Below are 21986 nucleotides of genomic sequence, written 5' to 3' on the forward strand. Positions count from 1 at the left end.
AAAAAAAAAAAAAAAAAAGATTAGTGAAAGTTACATGCATAGTAGGTAGAGAAAATGTGACATATAAACTGATGAGGTATTTTCAAGAGTTATGAGGGTTAATACTGATGGTTCTGTGTATTTAAAAGGGGAGGAATTTAAGTGTCAGTAAGGAGCAGGAGACTATCAAAAATAACCAAGAGAATTTGGATAGTCCAAATAGAAGTTCTAGAAATCATAGGATAGATAAAATAGCAGATTAGACATAGCTGAAAAATTAGTAAACAAGACAAAAAATTTCCCAGAACATACCACAGAGATGAAAAGATGGAAAATGTGAATGTAAGTTGCTGTAACATGAAGAATGAGAAGGTCAACCCATTTCTAATAGAAACTCAAGAAGAATGAACAAGAATGGGGAAGAGAGGAGATAATCCTAAGAGATAATGGTTGAGAATATTTTATAATCAGTGAATGACATGAGCCTTGAAATACAGGATTAACATAAAATCCCAAACAGAGTCAATAAAACTAAACAGATGCTTTGGCAGATTGTATTAATAGTAAAATATTGTTGTACCAGAGAACACAACAGGATGACACCCAGAGAAAAATTCAGACTTTTCAACAACAATAATAGATGCCAAGAAAATAGTGGGATAATATGTTCAAAGTGGTGAGGAAAGCAGCTGGCAACCTGTATTTGTTTACCCAGTTAAATTGCCATTCAAGAACAGGGTGAGATAGAGACATTTTCCTTAGAGGATTTACCACCAAAGGAACCTCTGACAAAAACACCTTAGGAAAAACGAAACTGATCTCTGAAGGGGGAGGGTCTCGGATGCGAGATGGAAAAAATTGGGTAGATCTAAATATGCATTGGCTCCATGAAACGAAATAGTAACTGAATTTGAAGAACTTAAAATATAAGCAGAAAGGGAACAAAATATATTAGACAAATAATAACCAGGGGGAAAAGGATTATACCCTGTTAATATCATGTGAAAAAAATTGTAAACATCTTTTAAAGCGTCATTAGGCATATAGAAGGCAATTACAATACAAGCTATTATCACCAAGAGTTTAATAAATATTCCTCACTTAGCTTCCTGGATACCAAACTGCTTTGGTTTTCCTTCATTAACCATTCATAGTCTTTCTGAACTGTTTAGCTTTTAAATGTTGGGGTGCTCCAGTAACCTCTTTTCTACTCCTGCCTTGGGCATTACATCATACATTTGATTGGATGGAGGCAGGGAAACTGATAAATTAGTGCAATAACCCAGGCAAAAATCCTAAAAGATGGTGCAGTAGGGGAATAATAATAGAAGTGGTGAGAAACAGTTGTACAGGATTGTGTTTTTAAGGTGGGAGCTGATGGGATTTGCTGATGTATCTTTTAGAATGTAAGCCATCCAATTCTATTTGTAAATCATTTGGGCTCAGAAACTTCCAGTAGCTTCTCATCACACTCAGAGCACACTCTGGAGTTTCTGATGACCTCACAGTCCTTATCTCCTTCTGCTCTTCCTCTTCCTCCTCCACTCTGGTGACACTGGTCCCTTTGATTTCAGTTTTCCTTCCATTAAATTCTTTAACATATTTTAGAGTTCTTTCCATAAATACTCAAGTTGGGATCCGATGTGATGGTTTCTTCTCTATTGCCAGACTTTTTAGTTGTTGAATAATATAGCCCTTCATCTTAATTAATGCTTTCTTTGTCTCACTTCCCTTTTTTCCTTTATCTTTTACAACTTTTCACGTATTCAACTCTAGCCCCCTGGCTTTCTTATTGGGGCCTTTGAACTTGATGTGACTCTGCTGAGTATGTTCTGCCTTTTCCAGGCATGGCTTGGACCTCCTCATTCCAGGAATGTGCTTGAATGTCACTGCTTCCCTATGGTCTCCTACTGGCTACCTAAAGAGCCCACTGCCTACCTGAAGCTCCTTGTGATTTTTCATCAGCTCATATAGTGTGTTAATTTTTTACAGACTTATGAAGACTGATATTATATATGTGTTGTCTATCTTTCTTTCTCAGGGACTTTGTTTTCTTCACTCTTATATTCCTGGTTCTAGTCATGTCTGATGTACTATAGGCACCCAATAAACAATATTTGAATAAAAACTGAATAAATAATATATTGATAATGCATGTGTGAAAGAAGCCCAGAAGCAAAGTAATGTGATAGTATAGAAACTTGTCTTCAACTAGGAACCAAACAATATTAGCTTAAGTTAATAACAGTATTACCATATTAACACATGTTGTTTACTGTGTGTCAGATATTTGATGTAGTTCATCAAAATTAATTTCTGTTATGATAGTCTTATGTAGGTACTCTCTTTTTGCCATTTTACTTGTGAGAAAGCCTTAGTTTGGAAAGGCTTAATAACTTTTCCTGGAGATCATATGGCTTAAATGGGTGGTATAGTGGAAACTGAATCCAAACATTTAGCTGTTTCTTCTCTACTCCTGTATTAGATATGTAAGTACAAGAAGCTGAACATGACAAATTTTTTTTCTGTCACCTGCAGACATCTAGGTTCATAGGTGGGTATGTGAAGGCAGCTACAGTTCTGTCTTTAATTCTGGAGGAGTAAGATCTCAACAGTCAAATGAAAGTTCCAGGATTCAGCAATATAATGGGGTATAAATTTTGATTTCCATGACATATTTGGACATAGCTTGTTCTTTTGTGCTGTCTGCTATAGATTCTATTCATACTGTTGAATAAACCTGAAATATAGACTTGTTCATTTGGTCTTCACTCTTTAAACAGCTTGGTAAGCTAGCGTGCTGCACACGTATTTGGTCATAACTGTCTCAGGCAGGATGACCTTAGAGAGCTCTGTGTTATGACATGTCACTGGTTGAAAGGAAGGGCTGGATTGATAAATGGCTATCCATGTAGGAAGAAGAGCAACAACAAAATTGGATTCTACCTCAATACACAAATCTATGAGATGTACAAACATCACATGCAAAACTTTAAAAAAACATGTTTTGTGGGAAGTGTAGTTGAATGTGTCTCTGGCCCTGGGTTAGGAAGAGTTTCTTAAGGGCTCCAAAATGTTCACTATAAAAAGAAAGAATGGCAAATTTTACTGTACTAAGATTAAGACATTCTGCAAAAGATACATTTTCAAAGTACAAGAACAAGTTGCAAAGTGGGAGAAGGTATTTGTAACACATGCAGTCAACAAAGGGTGGTGTTAAGAGTTCTGATCAATATAAAAATTGCTGACCGGGCACTGTGGCTCATGCCTGTAATCCCAGCACTTTGGGAGGCCAAGATGGGCGAATCACCTGAGGTCAAGAGTTCGAGATCAGCCTGACTAACAGGGTGAAACCCTGTCTCTACTGAAAATACAAAAGTTACTGGGCATCATGGCAGACGCCTGTAATCCCAGCTACTGGGGGAGCTGAGGCAGGAGAGTTGCTTGAACCTGGGAGGCAGAGCTTGCAGTGAGCTGAGATCGTGCCGCTGCACTCCAGCCTAGGTGACAGAGCAAGACTCCATCTCCCAAAAAAAAAAAAAAAAAAAATGCAGACATCTCAATAATAGATAGGCAAGAGACATGAAGGTATTTTCATAAAAGAAAAAATAAGTTTGGCCAGTTAACATAGAAGGCACTGTCAGCTTCTTTATTGATCAGGGAAATTCAAATCAATAGCTCAGTGAAACTCTACCTCTAGTTGGCGAAAAGTCAGCTGTCTGACACTCTGTAGCTGGAGAGGCTGTGGACCTGACAGTCTTTCACCTGCACTGCTAGGGAGAATGTTTTAATAAATTGGTGAAACTACCTGGGAATCCAGCTTGGCATCCTCTTGAATGTCAAGTGATTACATGCCCTACCATCCTGCAGTTCTCCTTCAAGTTCTTTCTTTCAGAGACTCTAGCTCTACTTTCTATACTAGGCTATAACTGCAATAGTGTTCATGGCATAAGCAGTGACAGTTAAGTCACTTGGGGATTATTCACATGGTGGTAGAATGTCACACAAGTCAAAATTAATGAACTACAGGTACGAGTAACAATATGCATGAAGCTTAGCTGTATAACATCATGTGACAAAATAAGTCCTAGCACAACTTTGTGAGTACGCTAAATACTACTAATTTTCTTTCACATCTTAAAATGGTTAATATTTTATGTGAATTTTACCTCAGTTTTAAAAAGTCCTGGAATATGACGTACAGCATGACACACTTTTTATAAAGTAAAAAGTGAAAACACCTAACGAGATTGTTGGGAACACATGTTGGTTAAGACCACATAGAACATGTAAATAAGGGAATGGTAAATTCCTTCAGAAGTCACTGGAAGGCCCAGAGCCGTGGCTGGGGTAGCCGCCAGCTCTTCCCAATCCCCACACAGGCTCCAGGGGAACTTATGTTGACCATTAGGGTCTGAGGCTGCGTTTGAAAATCACTCCTGAAGTGTGCATGTGTGCCCCAGCCTGTCCTCAACGCTTTCCCAGTCAGTCCAGGGGCAGGTGGGAGCTTACCTGTTTCTGGGATGCTGGGAGAGCCTAGTTAAGTAGGTAGTATTTGTTAGGAGCTTGAGTCAGGCAAAACTGTTTTAAATTATGCTACCAGATCTAGTTTATAATACAGTAAAAGGTATGAAGCTTTGGGAGATTTCCAACAGATTTAAACTGTAAAGTTTTTCACTTAAATAATTAAGTGAATTATAATTTAAATTATATTGATTGTCTGAAATCACCTACATAGAGTGATCTGTTCGGCTTCTGACTGAGTTAATTGGATATCACTATTCCTTTCAGATGTCAAATTCAGGGATTTGAGGACCAAATCTAGGAGAAGCCTTTCTTGGCATTTGATAAAGCAAATTTACTGATTTATTATTAAACATTTACTGAATGCTTCTGTGCCAGACACTGACAGTACCAAGGTGAATACTTTCCTTTGAAAACAGCTGATTCAGCATGCCTGCTTTCCTTTGAAATCTTACATTCTTCACCTTAACTCGCTCGCTCCCCTTCCCCCTGCATTTGGTACAGTACTGGGTTGCCCTAGCAATATATAAGAAAATGAAAGAGGAAGCCCTGCCCACCAGTGTTACTGTTTAGTCCTGGGTTGTACAGTTGAATTCTTCCCCTGTTCTTTTTCCTCCAGTGTCTTCCTGTTTTCTGATTCTCTTCTCTCCCACTTACCTTCCTCTCTGTTTTCATCTTCTCATGGCTTTGTAGCATCATGGCAAGGCGCCTCTCTGATTATTTTCTTTTCCCAAGTTCTTAGTTTTTAGTGAATTATTATTTCTCCAAGAGTTCTCTCCTCCTTGAAAGTACTGAAAATGGAATTGAATTAAAATTTTGAGATAACATGGGGAGATACTGCATGTTTTACATTGTTAAATCTCCCTATCAGCCTTATGTTGTCTCTCTTTAATCAATTTTTTATTTATTCACTTATGGTCAACATATTGATTGTATAATGTAGGCTGTAAAGTATACATAAAAGTAGAAACTTTAAAAGCATGCAGTGGGCCAGGTGCGGTGGCTCACACCTGTAATCCCAGCACTTTGGAAGGCTGAGGCAGATGGATCACTTGAGACGGTGAGTTCAAGACCAGCCTGGCCAACATGGTGAAACCCCATCACTACCAAAAATACAAAAATTAGCCAGGCGTGGTGGTGCACGCCTGTAATCCCAGCTACTTAGAGGGGCTGAGGCAGGAGAATCGCTTGAACCTGGGAGGTGGAGGTTGCAGTGATGTGAGATAGCATCACTGAGTAGCTGGGACTACAGCCTCACACCACCACACCTGGCTAATTTTTTTGTATTTTAGTAGAGATGGGGTTTCACCATGTTGGCCAGGATGGTCTTGATCTCCTGACCTCATGATCCGCCCGCCTTGGCCTCCCAAAGTGCTGGGATGATAGGTGTGAGCCACTGCCCTCGGCCTAGTATGGTTTATTTTTTAAAGAAAGTCTTGGTTAAATAGTTGTTTTGAGACAAGGTCTTGCCCTGTTACACAGGCTGGAGTGCAGTGGTACCATCATAGCTCGCTGTAGCCTTGAATTCCTGGGTTCAAGTAGTCCTCCTTCCTCAGCCTCCCAGTTACCTAGGACTAGAGGTGTTTGCCATCACACTCAACTAATTTTTAAAATAATTTTTTTGTACAGACAAGGTCTCATTGTGTTGCCCAGGCTGGACTCCAACTCCTGGCCTTATATGGTCTTTCTGCCTTAGCCACTGTGATCAGCGTTTATAGTTTTGACTATACTAATTCAAAGGTCTTTTTTTGGCAGAGGAGAGGGGAGACAGGGTCTGTCTTTGTCATCCAACCTGGAGTGCAGTGGTGCAATCATGACTCACTGCAGCCTTAACCTCGTGGGCTCAAGCCATCCTCCCACCCCAGCCTCCCGAGTAGCTGGGGTCATAGGCACATGCCATCACGGTCGGCTGATGTTATGTTATTTATGTTGTGTTATGTTATGTTATGTTATGTTATGTTATGTTATGTTATGTTATGTTATGTTATGTTATGTTATGTTGTGTTGTGTTACGTTATTTTTAGTAGAGACAAGGTCTTGTTATGTTGCCCAGGCTGATCTCAAACTCCTGGGCTCAAGCACTCCTCCTGTCTTTGTCTCCTAAAGTGCTGAGATTACAGGCATGAGCCACCGTGCCCCACTTCTGATTCAAAGGTCTTATTTCAGGTTTTATTTATTTTGTTATTGCTTTTAATGGTTGTCATAGCAAAAAGTATTCTTGACAAAGATATGCATAATTAAATAGAAGGGATACCTTCTGTATGTGCCTTACCATGATACTGATTTTTCATTACCAGTCACCAATTATGTAAACATTTGTTGAAATTTGGTCAGTGAATTTCCATATTCCATGATCATTCCTTTCAATATAATTGATTTTGAAATGTATTTTCATATTTTAACATCAGTTTTTTTATTTAGTGGAGAAATCTTGAAATGTTAGAAATTTTTGTTTTCAGATTTTTTATGAGCAGTGCATCCACTCCTTTTTGGTGACAAAGTTATAAATTGGTGGAAATAGTTTAGACTTCAAAATGGTCTGTCCATAACATGACAACATGCTTTTCTTTGTTGTTTTTTAAATTTTAATCATGGATTAAAATTTTGGCCAGATAATTCTTTGTTGTGGGGAGCTTTTGTATATATATGTTGTATGGCTTCTACCCACTAAATGATAGGAGCCCACCACCCCACCCTCTTTAGTTGTAACAGGCAAAAATGTGTCCAGTTACTGCCAGTTGTCCCCTAGGGGAAACAGGGAGGGGGCAGAATCTCTCAAGGTTCAGAACTACTGCTCTAAAATATAACGAAAAATTGTTAAAAATCTCCAAAAATTATTCTTAATTTCATAAACTATCCCATCAGTATTCAAAGTTTGACTTGTTTATTAAATATCATGACAAAAGTTTTAAAGATAAGTTATTTGAATTAGGATCCAAATTAGGTGTGCCCTTTGTCTTTTCAGTCTTCTGTAATCTCTAGCATCTTCGTCCAGTTTCTCCCCTTTACTTGCAGTTTGTGAAGGAAGCTGTGTTGCTTGTCCTACAGGTTCCCCTCATCTGGATTTTGTCTGTGACATCTGTGTCCATTGTCTTGGATGCCTTCTAATGTCTTCTCTGCAAAGCCTTTGTGTCATCTTTACTAAGCTAATTCTTACTCTATAATATATTCCTATTATGAAGGTTATATTTTATTCTGTTTACCACTTTTTTCTAAATTGAACACTTAGCTTACTTTTTTTCATTCATTCATGTTTACCAATAAATGTATTTTACTATAAATGGTCATTTTAGTTTTGTCTGTGTCTCACAACTGTGTTAGATAGTGTTTTATTATCAATCAGTGTTTTGATATTTGTTTCAAGATTTTGGGAAGAAACCAAGGGGTGGATTAAGTGTGTTGTTTAGGTTTCTGCCATATGTGCTTATAAAACAAAAGATTATTGGTTATGGATTTATTTTGTTGCATTACAGGAAGAATAACAGTTTTATGGTGTTGACTCTTTTTTAACTATGTTGAGATGATTCTTTGTGCCTTAGTACTTAGTTGATATTTTCATTCCTTTTGAAAAAATGGTATGTTCTCTTATTATAAAGAGGGCAAGTGTGTTTGTGTACATTTTTTCAAGCTTATTGTCATATTATTTGAAGATTATATTGTTCATACTTTGCTTGAAAAGTGACATTTAATGTATTCAATGTATATATCATACACATATATTTTGCTACATGCTCATCTCAGAAGAAACTATTCAACTGTAATTGTTGACGTACTTTTTTTTTTTTTTTTAGTAATTCTGTCTTGTGATTCTTTATGATTTTAAGGCTATGTTGTTAAGTATATATAAGTTCATGATTATAATATATTCATCTATACTTTCTGTCACCAGTACGTAGTGCCCCTCTTTGTTTCTGTGTTTCCTATCAGCAACATATTTATTGTCTTTGTATGAATTAATGAATTGTAGCCCATTAAATTAGAGGTGTGCCCATTCCCAATTTCATTCTCTGTTCTTTGCTTCTGGAGGTAACTGATATTCTGATTTTGGTCATAATGATTTTTTTGCTTAAAAAAAAGTTTTACTACTTACATATTGTCCAAATCTGACATCATGATCATTCATTATCTAAATCGGAAAAAAGAGGCTTTATTATACTGTTAAGGGAAAGCTGTGCTGATCAGTCAGTCTCCCTGAGGAGAACACACTACTGATACTATACAAGGTTTTTGGAAGTATGAAATTGAGAAACTGGCCAACTTTCAGAGGTGGGAATGGGTTGGCATCAATTTTAGACACATGGTTACACAAGTTAGACTGTTCGTCTTTAGAAGCATGTTCTTTAGAGTTAGTTCCTGTTTGACTGAATTAAAGAAGGAGCTGCCGATCAGTTGACCTGCAGATGTGTGTTCATTGAGGCAAGTTATCCGTTGATTGATTAAAGGTGCTTTAAAATTAGTTTCGAGTGGGTCTGTGGCTGTACAACTGGTATTTATTAACCAAGCTGATTTAAAACTGGTTTTGTGTGTGTGTGTTGGGGGGGGATGGTGTTTGTCACCACAGCTACAAAAGGGTCAGTCTTGTATTTGTGGGAATTTAAAAATTCTCAATATAATATCAAAAGTTGCAAAATAGTACACAGAAATCCTGGGTACCCTTCAACCGGTTTCCTTAAATATTAAAATCTTATATAATATAGCTAGTAAAACCAGGAGATTAACGTTGATGCAGTCCTAGTAACAAATCTATATGACTTTTTCACATTTCCCAATTATTCCACTTACTGTTCCTTTTCTGGTTCAGGACCAATTCAGAACACCACATTATGGTCATGTCTCCTTAAGTCTTCTCTAATCTGAGACAATTGCTTAATTTGTGTCATTATGACCTTTACATTTTTGAAGAATACTCACTGGTTATTTGTATTGTGTTCTTCAATTTGAGTTTGATATTGTTTTTATGATTAAGGTTATGCGTGTGTGGCAAAACTGCCACAGTCAAGATGTCCTACCTTTCTCGTTGCATTGTATCAGGAAGTCCATAATGACACAACTCAATTTACAGATGGTTCTAACTTGGATCATTTGGTTAAGATAATGGAAGCCAGGTTTCACCACTACAAGGTTACTGTTTCCCCTTTATTATTAAGAAATATCTTCTGGGAAGATACATCGATACTACAACATTCTGTTTCTCGTTTTCACCCACTAATCTTAGCATTCATTGATGATTCTGTCTTGCAGTGATTATTACTATAATTGTTGCTAAATGATAAATTTCTCTTTCCATTCTTCCCTTTTTAAAAAAAAAATTGGAAGTCTATTGTAAGAGCAGACTGTTCACACCAGTTTTTTTTATGAGGGCATCTGTGTTGTGTGAAGTTAATGCTTTGTTTACTTCACTAAAGACAGACTAGCTAGCTAACCCTTCTCAGTATCAGGACTATCATATTCTTAATCTAACTCAGCTTTTCAAAAACATACCCTCTTCCTCCTTATCCTCAGTTGGTTACTTTTGGGTGTCTTAGTGCTCATATTTGGTGGTAAGACTGAGGAAGCTAGATGACAATGACATGAATAAGAACATACTGCCTAAGAGTAGGAACAGAAGAATGATTTTATTTAGGGCATAGTATTTAGCTGCTATTGGGAATCCATGGAGAGGCATATAGCAGAGAAGTGGAAATATGTGTCAGGATGCAACTAGACTCTTAAAATGGCAAACAGACGTGTAAAGAAAATGGTGAGTTTTGTGTAAGAGAGTAGAGTAGGGATGTCAGCTCTAGTGGGGCACGAGAACATGGTGTCACACATTGCAGTTTAAGGACTGAGGAAAGTTTCAGTAGGGTTTTGTGTGAAATTTGCTAGACTGTAGTGTGTTGAAGCAGGGAACAAAGTTCTTTTTAACTTTCATTTTAGGTTCAGGGGTACATGGGCAGATTTGTTACATAGGTAAACTACATGTCACAGGGGTTTGGTTTACAGATTATTTCATCAACCAGGTATTTTTTCTGATCCTCTCCCTCCTCCCATCCACCACTCTTGTTAGTCCCCAGTGTCTTATTTCCTTATTTATGTGGATGTGTTCTTGTCGTTTAGCTCCCATCAAAATTCTTAACATGATCTAAAGGCCTTGTCTAACTTCACATAAGCAGGCTTGAGTTAAATTCCTTTCTGTTTTTAAGACATAGGTGCCTTCTCTTCGTTTCATTGTGCCTTTAAATATTCATGTTCTTGCTGGAGAGGAATCCCATGCCTACCTCTAAATAGCTGTAGGATCTAGGGAAGATTATGTAATTCCCTAAAATTGTCTTGTCAATCTGTGAACATAAGGTGAATATTAACCTGGCTATTATTTCTCACCCAGAATCTTGCTCCTCCTAGTCTCCCTACTTCTTCCTTTGGTCCCCATTGTCTGTTCTGCATGGTATATACCCTAATCATGAAAAATGAAAATCCTGTGATGTCACTTCTCTATGCACAGCATGCCCTTGACTTCCTTTCTCATTGAGAAAGAACCCTGTTATCATGACTTGTAAGGGTCTGTGTGAAGCTTCATTTCTACTCACTGCCCTCATGCAGGCTGCCCCAGCTACACTTGTCTTCCCAGGCATCCTCCAGCAGCAGGGCCTTTACATAGTCTGTTCCACCTGATTAGAACACTTTTTCTCTGCACATAACTGTATAACGCCCTTCCTCATCTCCTTTGTTTAGATCTTTGCTCAGATATCATATCAGTGTCCATCATTGACTATCCTTTATAAAAATAATAATCATTTGTTATTCCCCTTACTTTGATTTTTTTTATGACGCTGACTGCCATCTCACATATATTTGTGTATTTGCTGTCTGACTTCTGCCACAAAAATGCCGACTTTTTGAGACCTAGCACTTTGCCTGTTATTCACTGTTGAATTTTCACTGTTGAATTTCCAGCACCTCCAGCTCTACGTGAGACATGATCTGTGCTGGAATAAACAGTTATCGAGTTATTACTAATAACTCGATAAACCTTAGAAACCATTTATTATGATATGCCAGTGACTGTTCTGGGTGTTTTGTGTCTACTGACTTCTTGTAACATCCTTATAAGGAAATTGAGGCACAGAGAAGTGATAGCTGACAGTGAATAAGTGACATGACCTCCCGTAGGTGATCTTTATCTAGAGCCCATGTTCCTTATGCTTCTTTAAAAAGAAATCATCTGTGTGAAATGCTTACCACAATTCCTGTCATACCCTAAATATTCAGAAAATGTTAGTTGATAATCATCATCAGAATCAGAATGCTGGATGTTAAAAGAATGGATTCGGAGGCCGGGCGCGGTGGCTCAAGCCTGTAATCCCAGCACTTTGGGAGGCCGAGACGGGCGGATCACCAGGTTAGGAGTTCGAGACCATCCTGGCTAACACGGTGAAACCCCGTCTCTACTAAAAAATACAAAAAGCTAGCCATCCTGGCTAACACGGTGAAACCCCGTCTCTACTAAAAAATACAAAAAGCTAGCCGGGCGAGGTGGTGGGCGCCTGTAGTCCCAGCTACTCGGGAGGCTGAGGCAGGAGAATGGCGTAAACCTCCAGCCACTGCACTCCAGCCTGGGCAACAGAGCAAGACTCCATCTCAAAAAAAAAAAAAAAAAAAAAGAATGGATTTGGAGCCAGGCTGCCCATTGTTTCATTTTGAACCTCAGTTTCCTTATCTTTAATATGGGAGCTTCCTGCCACCAAAAAAAATAAATAAAATGGGAGCCTCCTTAGACCTGTTTGAATCAGTGACATGTAACCCTGGAACTAATAATTTTTGGCTGAGCATTTTTTTAGTCTGCAGAATGCGAATAATTATACCTTTCTTCTCTGATTATTAAATTGATTAAGAGAAATAGTGCACAGGCCAGATGTGGTGGCTCACACGCCTGGAATCGAAGCACTTTGGGAGGCTGAGGCAGGCAGATTTGTTGAACTCAGGTGTTCAAGACCAGCCTGGGCAACGTGGCAAAACCCCAGCTCTACTAAAAATACAAAAATTAGCCAGGCATGGTGGCATGTGCATGTAGCCCCAGCTACTCGGGAGGTTGAGGTGGGAGGATCACTTGAGCCTGGGGAGGCAGAGGTTGCAGTGAGCTGAGATTGTGCCACTGCACTGCAGCCTGGTCAATAGAGCCAGACCCTGTCTCAAAGAGAGAGAAATAGTGCACATAAAATAGTTATGTGCCTGGTAAATCCTAAGTTGAAAATAAATGAAATCTGTTATACTTGTATAATAACCCAGTGTAGAATATCTACAGTAAGTTATTGAACTCTTTCTGAGAGTAAAAGTGAAATGGAACCGAATTGTTTGGCAATTTTTTATTTTAATAAAGTGGACATTTATAAGTCTTAGCAGAACTTGCATATGTGTACCAAACTTTGCTTCCTCAAAAGATTGCATTGAAATTTTGTTGAGTGGTTAAAAAAACAATACCATTAAGCTGCAGAACGGAAGAGGATATTCACTGTGTCTAACAAAGGCCTCAAATCTAAAATATATAAAGAACACCTACAAATCAATAGGAGGTAAAGGCTTCAAATCTAGAATATATAAAGAACACCTACAAATCAGTAGGTGGTGAAGGAGAAAAGGTAGACCATTTAGTAGGAAAACAAGGACAAAAACTTGAACATGGCCAGGGGTGGAGGCTCACACCTGTAATCCCAGCACTTTGGGAGGCCAAGGTGGAAGGATCCCTTGAGACCAGGAGTTCAAGACCAGCCTAGGCAGAAAAAATAAAAAACTCAACAGGTACTTCACAAAAGAAGATACTCAAAATGACCAAAAAGGATGTGAAAGTACTCACTTTCATTACTTTTACCAAATAAATGCCAATTAAAATCACCATGCACTATTACAGTATGCCAATCAGAGTGAGTAAAACAAGAAAGTTAGAAAATGCCAAGTGGAGAAAAGGATATAGAGGAACTGGAACATCCCCATGGTGTTGGTGGAAGTTTGACTTGTTACAAACTCTTTGGCATGCTGTTTGATAATATCTGCTAAAGCTAATGGATGTATTTGTTGTCCAGTGCTCCTAGGTATATATGCAACCGAATTGTGTACATATGTTTGCCAGAAGACATTTAGAGTGTTCATATGGGTAGAGCCACACATACACATAAAGAGAGAATGAGAAAGATAAAGAGCATTCTGGTGATGTTGGTTTGTTTTATCCATTCTTAAAGCTTAGCTTTCTGAGCAAGAGGCCTTAAGAGGCCTCTTAAGGCCCAGAAGTCCTATTCTCTGTTTCCTTGAATCACTGAGCTGTAGCACATCTATGATATGTGCTCTTTTTTTCATGCTAAAATGTTTAAAAATCACATTTAAAGATTAATTGATTTTAGCTTATATTTAAAATCATCTTTCAGAGTAATTAGGAATGCTATACTCAAAATAATATTGTAATTTTAGACTATAAATTGAGAAAATGACTAATATCTAATTGTTCTGTTTTGTGAATTATTTTTAGATATGAATTGAGAATTCGTTATTTGCCAAAAGGATTTCTAAACCAGTTTACTGAAGATAAGCCAACTTTGAATTTCTTCTATCAACAGGTATTAGAGGCTGCTTTAATATACTTTTTTGTTTGTTTCTTTGAATCCTATTTATTACGTATTTTTATTTTTTCAAATTTGAATAAAGCTCACATTTGGAGGAATAGAAATTTGTTGCTGAATGGCAATAAGAATCTTTTAACCAGTATGAAATTATTAATTTTTTTGTTCTTTGTGAGCTTTTGTATACTTGAGCAAATCTTAAAAGGTAACTTCTATCATATGGAGACAGTAAGTCTACAGTCATTTCTTGAGCTTTAAATACTATTATTATGCCTGAATATCAACGAATTTGTCATAGATAGAGATTGTTGCAGAGCCGACTATACCCATATAAAATTGATCTGCTTTGCTTTTTACCCCGTAAGGCATCAGATAGACAATAAATATATATAAGGTAAAAGGCCAAAAATGTAATAAACATCAAAAAGACAATTGTACATATAATTTTGTCATTAATTGTACTTGGTAATTTTTTTTGCTTTAATAAAAATATTTATTAACTATTCCGGACCTGAAATGCAGAAATAAATCACATAATCCACACCTTTAAATTCTTCTGTCTAGTGGAGGATTCCTGTAAACAGTGACTTTATGTTTGATCCTTTGCTGTTGGTAAGCATGAATGATGTGACTGTGCATAGAAGAGTCTGCTGACCTAGTATAGATTTGGTATTGAGATGGCTTCACCAAAAAGCATCATTTGAGGAATCTCCGACTTTGTAGAGAAGAGTTGTGTTTTCTAGACAAGAACACGGAGGGGAGAGAGAAAATGTGGTGCAGTCTTAGCTAAAATAGTTCATAACATTTTGGTGAGAGAGGGACCACAAACATCATGTAAACAGGGGTTTAGGTTTTCTCCTGCAGATATTGGGAGCCATTTGAAAACTTTAGTTAGCGAATGCCTTAACCAGAGCTGTTTTTGAGACCACTGTGATTAGATGGCAATATCAGGGATAGATTAAATTTTTAAAAGGTTGCAAGCATGTTTAGAGGCTCTTCAATCATTCTGGCAAGAAATTAGATAAAAGTGAAAGTATATTATAATACGCAAATTTAGTGGATGGATTTGATAGGACTCAGAGATTGAACTAAAACAGGATATGAAAATAAGGAAGAAAAAGGCTTATTATGTAAGTCTAGGCACTTACTGCCATGAAAGAGCAATGGTGAATTAGATTCAAAAGAAGGAGGTAAGAAGGTAAGTTGTTCTATATTTTTCTATGTGAGATAATGATAGATGTTACCACTTAAAAGGTTCAAGCTGAGAGAGTAGGAAGCTAAGGAAGTTTCCAGCTGTTGGCGGGGGTGTGTCTGTTTTCATCTTGTCTGTGAAGAAGTCGTGACATAGGAGATAGGTTGGGGACTGCTGCTTTACCTAACACCTTTTTGGCACCTGTGACCAGTTTTGAGGACAGTTTTTCTACAGACCAGAGCCACAGGGTGTTGGGGGATGGAGTGTAGGGGGATGGAGTGTAGGGGAATGATTTTGGGATGAAACTGTTTAACCTCAGATCATCAGGCATTAGGTTCTCATAAGGAACGCGCAACCTATATCCCTCGCATGTGCAGTTCACAACAGGGTTTGTGCTCCTGTGAAAATCTAATGCCACTGCTGATCTGACAGGAGGCAGAGCTCAGGCGGTAATGCTCGCTTGCCCACGGCTCACCTCCTGCTGTGTGACCTGGTTCCTAATAAGCTACTGACTGGTACTGATCCATGGCTCAGGGTTTGGGGACCCCTGAGGTAAGGGATTGGTGACAAGTTTTGAGGGTTTACGATAATACAGAGTTGAATAAGAGAGGAATTTAAGTTGGTAAAATGGAAAGATTAAAGGCATTTTCAGATTCCAGCTGAGCTTATTGGAAGCCTACTCATTGCAAAAATAATGTTCAGCTTACAGACTGGTTCTGATGTACTGTTACATCTCATCCTTTAGCAGTCTGTTGAACTTCGTATTTTGCCGAAGGAGATAATGAGAGTTTAAATAACTCATATTTATTTAACATTTTTCTTTTGGTATGTGATCTGTGTCACTATTGATATTATTTCTTGGAAAAAAATTCTACCCACCAAGGAAATATATGGGTACTTTAGTAACACTGATTTCTGGAATGCATAATATAGGCCTAAGTGACTCCTTTTTATAATTTCTAGGCTAACCTAAAAGTCTGCAACTTTTTTGTTCCTTGTTCACACTGTTACTAGGTTGTCCTACTTTTTCTTTGTTGGAAGACTTTCCTATATGATAAAGTGAGTACTGCACATACCAGTGTATCCCAGATTTTCTGTTACTAATAGGACATATCTTATGGTAGTCTATAGAATTCAGTTCAGCGGTTTTTATAAAACCCAAGAGAAAGCTAAGTGTAATGAACCTTTTAAAAATTCAGTCTATCCTTGATACTGCCATCCAGTCAGAGTCGTCTAAAAAAAATTCTGATCAAGACATTCACTAAGTATAGTTAAGTGTTAATGAAATTTTGCTTAAAGGAATATGCAGTGAATACAGTCATGTGCTTGTTCTGTGTATAATAGCTCTGTGATTTTACTACTCTGAGTCTCTTTTTGCTTAATTGTTTTATATATTAAAATATAGATATGGAATAACTATCCTATAGGACTATTACGTTCATTAAATGAGATAAAATTGTCTGCCATATAATTGCCCAGCGACATTTTGAATTTCAGTCTGTAGACAGTAGCAGACTTAGAGGATTCAGTATTTGCCATTTGCATGTCACCATACAAGTGGGAGCTGCACATTATGGGATGGTGCATAGCTTTCCTTTTTCCTTCCTATGTGTACTCTGTAGAACCTTTCAGCTCTTCCACCCCACTCTTCGCTGTCATTCATTTCTACAGTTTCTGTTTTTGTCTTTTTAATTTTTAAAAATCTGTTATTGAGTACATTTTAATATTTATTTAAATTTTACTTTATTTTTACAGAGACAGCGTCTTGCTCTGTTGCCCAGTCTGGAGTACAGTGGCATGATTATACCTCACTGCAGCCTTGAACTTCTGGGCTCAAGCAATCCCTCTGCCTCAGCCTCCTGAGTAGTTGGGACTATAGGTGCATGCCATGATGCCTCGCTGATTTTTTAAAAATTTTTTGTAGAGATGGGAGTATTGCTGTGTTACCCAGGCTGGTCTCAAATTCCTGTCCTCAAGCAGTCCTTCTGCGCTGGCCTCCCAAAGTGCTGGGAGTACAGGCATGAGCCACCATGCTTGGCATGGCACATTTTTAGAAAGTTCAACAAATACTTCTAAAACATTACTTAAATTATCTGTATTCTAATAATCACTTTCATTTTGTGTATCTTTTTATAATAGTTTATCAAGTACATACATTTTAAAAGAAAGTATAGTCATGGTCACATTCCTTTCCCATTGGTGATTGGCAATGTCGTCGTTTTTCCATGCCAGTGTGTCAGGCTCAAGTAATGGTAATTGGAGGGAGTTAAAGGTGGTACCAAAGTCATAAAAAGGGAAGGGAGGAAGAAAGAAAATACTATGATTGACTGGTTGCGGTGGCCCACGCAAGACCCTGTCTCAACAACAACAACAAAATACTGTGATTTGTCAAAGTTAATGAATTGGCCAGTATACCAAAAGCCTTGAGTATGTTCATTTCCTCCAGTTTGTTGGGTGACCCTATTGACTGCCATCTTTACTGTAAGTTAAAAACAGTTGAAACCTTGGCAGTTTCCTATGATTGGACCTAATAATTCTACTTTTATGAATTTATTCAACAGAAATAGTAAGATTCACACATGTATGCATACATGTACAAGGATGCTTATAGGCATATTACAGTAACAAGAAAGAAATTAGAGGTGTTGCAGATGTCTTTCAACAGGTTAAATGTACTGAGTTTCAAATTTATGTATCCCTCATTAACAGGGAGGTACAACTGTTCATGGATGCGGAAGGTGTATTAACAGCATTAAATGCTGTTGTTTAAAACAGGCCATGTGTATAACATGTATAATTTTCATTTGTGTGAAAAAAAGCATATTTTTAAGTTTTACCCTGATCTGGCAAGAAAATTTTGAATATAGTATGAGTTTTTATTGCTGGTTTGGTAAGTAATTAAATATTTGACTTCTCCTGGTAAAGTCTCAATGCAGAATCTGCCCTGCCACATGCTTGGCAATTCCAGAACTATTATGAGTGATCCATATATTGGCCTACACAGGCAGCACCAAACTTGGGAAAGGGTTTAATTCCAAAGTTACAAAATCAGTTTGGAATCCACAGTTTTCTGCTATTTAAACACATGTGCAAATGGGGCGCAGATAAATCAGTAATTGTCCTCATCAGCTTTCTATAGCCAGAGTATATTTATCTGAGAATGCAGCTGAAACATTACGTAAGTATTGTGTGTGAGAACCTTCACTGAAGTATGAGATAAATTAATCACTTTATAATGGTCTCAGAATGTGATGATACGCATTCTCTGACCTTTAAAGTCTTTAATATTTGATGCAAACATTTAAGATGGTTACATATATACATAACATATTTCCACTGAATTCTAGGCTAAATCAATGATTTATGTTATCCTGAATTTTGTTTTTATCCTTCCCATGCTTGCTTTTGTTTGCCAGTTGTCATGCTTTTTACAACATGTTTTTATTCTTCAGTTCTACCCTTAAGGTAAAAGCTGACCTTACGTTCTCCCATACACTTCTATATTCCTGTCATTACTTGAGTATTTTTTGTTTTGTTTTGTTTCCTAGCTCATGTAAGCATTCAAGAAGATTAAAAAAAATTAATTTGTTCAGCATTTTTAGTTGCTTTCAGCTAGGAGGTTGGTCAGGACATTCAGTCTACCTTGTTGGTATAAATGGAAAAGTGATCATCCATGGATTTAATAATTTATCTCTTTAGCTCATTTTGAAAATAATTTTGCATTGTAGTTAGAGACTGTGGCTCATTTGATACTAACTGTTTAATTTCTGTATGGACTTGTTTCATCATCTTACACATATTTAGATATTGTTAAGGTTTCAGTTTTGCTTGAGTGGAATGTGCCTTCTCTAATTGGCACGGGCTCAATAAATAGCCATTCAAGATTATAAATTGTGTTGTTTAGATCTATTTTTCTAATATTCTTTTTTTCCCCTGCTTGAAAATTAGTATTGCTGGGTACACAAATCAGGGTAGGCATTTTCTGTCAGCATTTTGATGGTTATTTCCTACTGTCTTTAATTGTTTATTTGCTGTTGAGAACTCAGCTCTCATTTTGTCTTTCTGTGTAGGTGACCTGTCTTTTCTCTCTGGATGGCTTGAAGATCCTTATTTCTCTTTGGTTTTTGCAGTTTAATTACAAACAAGTCGTGGATTTTCTTTCTTTTTTTTTTTTTATTTTTTTATTTTTCTTCCCTTGCTTGATCTGTGTCATGCTACCTGTACCTCTAGGGTCGTTTTCATCAATTCTGGAAATGTCTTAGATGTTGTCTATTCTGATATGACCTTTTCTCAGTTTTTGTTATTTCTTCTGGGATTTTGGTTTAGATCTATGTTAGAACTCCTCAGTCTCTCCATATGTGTTAACTTGTTATTCATGTTTTTAATTTCTTGTCTTTCTAAAGGATACATAATTCAGATCAGTCTAGTCTGTCAGATTACCAGCTCTCCTCAACCGTGACCAGTTTTGTGTTTGATGCATTTGTTGATTTTTTTGCTTATGATTTAAAAAATTTTTTTAAATTGCCGGGCCACTTTGTATGGCCCTTATTATTTGCTAATCTCTCTGCCTTTTATTAATATTTCTTTTACCATTCCATATATAATGAATGTCTATTCTGAATGTGAATTATAGCGTCTGAGGTCCTTGGGCTCTTCACATTTGTTGTTGGTGGCTTTCACAGTGACTTTTTTCCTTGTGTGTGAGTTCTGAACTCTTGTTTTGTTGAACTTCACATGTGGAAATCTTGAGGGCCTCGTTTGGGGATTCTTTCCTCTAAAGGTTTGTATTTGCTTGCTGGGAAACAGAAGTTACTACCAAATGGAGACCCTTTGAGTAGATTTTGAAGATGTCGCCTTACTACGTGAATCTTAAGATAAGCTCTCTCACTTTGGGAAAGTAAGGAGCAGTGGTCAGTCCTCAGCCAGCTGAGGGCATACATGTCCTCTGTTCCCATATATTTACAGCCCATGGCTTCTACCAGGATCTTAGCTTGTATTTATTCTTATTTCGTCACTCTGCCCCATTTTCCTTTACCTTCTTGTGACCTCAGTAGTGTAAGAATAATTGTTATAATGCATCCAGAATCTGGTCCTGGTTTATATAGCAGGTCCCTTTGGCAATGCTGTTGGAATCCTAAGTCATTGAATCGTTATGATGCTTAATTGCCTTATCACACTTGGATTCATACAAAGGCCCCTTGTAGAAGGGAGCTTGGAGATTCAAGGAGCTGATAAAAAGCCAGTGTGGCTGGAGGGCAGGGTAACAGATGAGACAGTAAGGGGTGGCTTGAGATGTCCTTTTCAGTCATCTGACCTTGATTGTGAAGACACTGAGAAGCTAGAGAAAGTTAAGTGCAAAGGGATGACAGAGTTCAGATCGAGGTTGCAAAAAATGTCATTCTCACTGTTCTGCTAATAGTATATAAGAAGGTAAAGGTCACTATGTGGAGACTTACTGGCGTCAACAAGCTTCATGGCTGAGTGTGATCACTCTGATCAATTGCTTAAATTTAACTGTGGGGAAATTATTTCTCTGTACCTCAAAGTTTTATTTTTTCTACGACATTGTTTTATGAAACTTCAGATGTACTGCTGTGTTAAAAGAATTTTATAATGAACACTAGCATACCAACCACTTAGATTCTACCATTCATGTTTGTTATGTGTCCTTTATCACATAACTGTTTTTATCTCTCCATCCCTTTAGCCATTAATCCATTTTAAATTTTCGTACATTTTGAAGTAAGTTTCAAGTGTCAGCACACTTCAACATAAGTATCATTAACCTAGAATTCAGTATTCAATTATGGTTTTTGTTTTGATTTATACACAGTTAAATACATAAATATTAAGTATACATTTACTGAGTTTTCACAGATACATTCACCAGAATAATCTGAATCCCTATGGAGTGTAGAATATGACCATCACCCAGGAAAGTTTCCCACTGACCCTTCCCAGTCAATCCTTGCCCCCAGTCATGGGAAGCAGCAACCATTGCTCCTCTGTTTTTCTCACCGTAGTTTAGTTTTGCCTGTTTTAGAATTTCTTATAAACCGATTTTATAGTGCATATTCTTTTATGTGAAGTTGGTTTTCTCATGATGTTTTTGAGATTTCAGTAATTTTTTTATTGTTGAGTAGTATTCTGTTATGTAAGTATATTGTAATGTATTTATCCATTCTTCTGTTGATGAACATCTGGATTATTTCCCCCTTTTTTTTTTAAACTATTAATGAGATGACTAGGAACATTATTTGGCAAGCATTTTTGTGAACATGGGCTGGGACTTTCATGTTAAATGAAATTTGTATCTACCCTTTGATCCTTCACGGTTGTATGATTTTATATTCCCTCCAGTAATGTATGAGAGTTCTGGTTGCTCTACATTCTATCCCACATTTGATGTTGTCAGTATTTTGTTTTAGCCTTTTGCCTGGGTGGGTATGTGGTTGAATGATGTGGGATTTTATATTCACTTCTCTGAGTACCAGCTAATCGTTGTTTGCGTTGTTTATTCTTCCATGTGCATATTGAATGTTAGTAGGTCTCCTTTTTTGAAAATCTGCTTAAACGTTTTTGCCCAATTTGTATTGTTAAATTGTACACTTTTTCTTCCCAGTTTTTTTTAAATTGTGGTAGAACACATACTTAATCATCATAAAATTTTCCATCTTAACCATTTTAAAGTGTGCAGTTTAGCG

General features: G+C 37.3%; 1 protein-coding gene across 1 annotated transcript in view; it reads left to right on the forward strand.

Moving 5' to 3' along the window:
• Positions 1–21986, forward strand: part of PTK2 (protein tyrosine kinase 2) — a 309021-nt gene that overhangs the window by 74391 nt on the left and 212644 nt on the right. The window contains exon 6 of the mRNA XM_011938127.1: positions 14000–14087. Coding sequence (XP_011793517.1) covers positions 14000–14087 — 88 coding nt within the window. The remainder of the gene's footprint in view (positions 1–13999; positions 14088–21986) is intronic.

This window comes from Colobus angolensis, unplaced genomic scaffold (genome assembly GCF_000951035.1).
Source record: "Colobus angolensis palliatus isolate OR3802 unplaced genomic scaffold, Cang.pa_1.0 Scaffold17, whole genome shotgun sequence".
In the NCBI taxonomy this organism is placed as follows: domain Eukaryota; kingdom Metazoa; phylum Chordata; class Mammalia; order Primates; family Cercopithecidae; genus Colobus; species Colobus angolensis.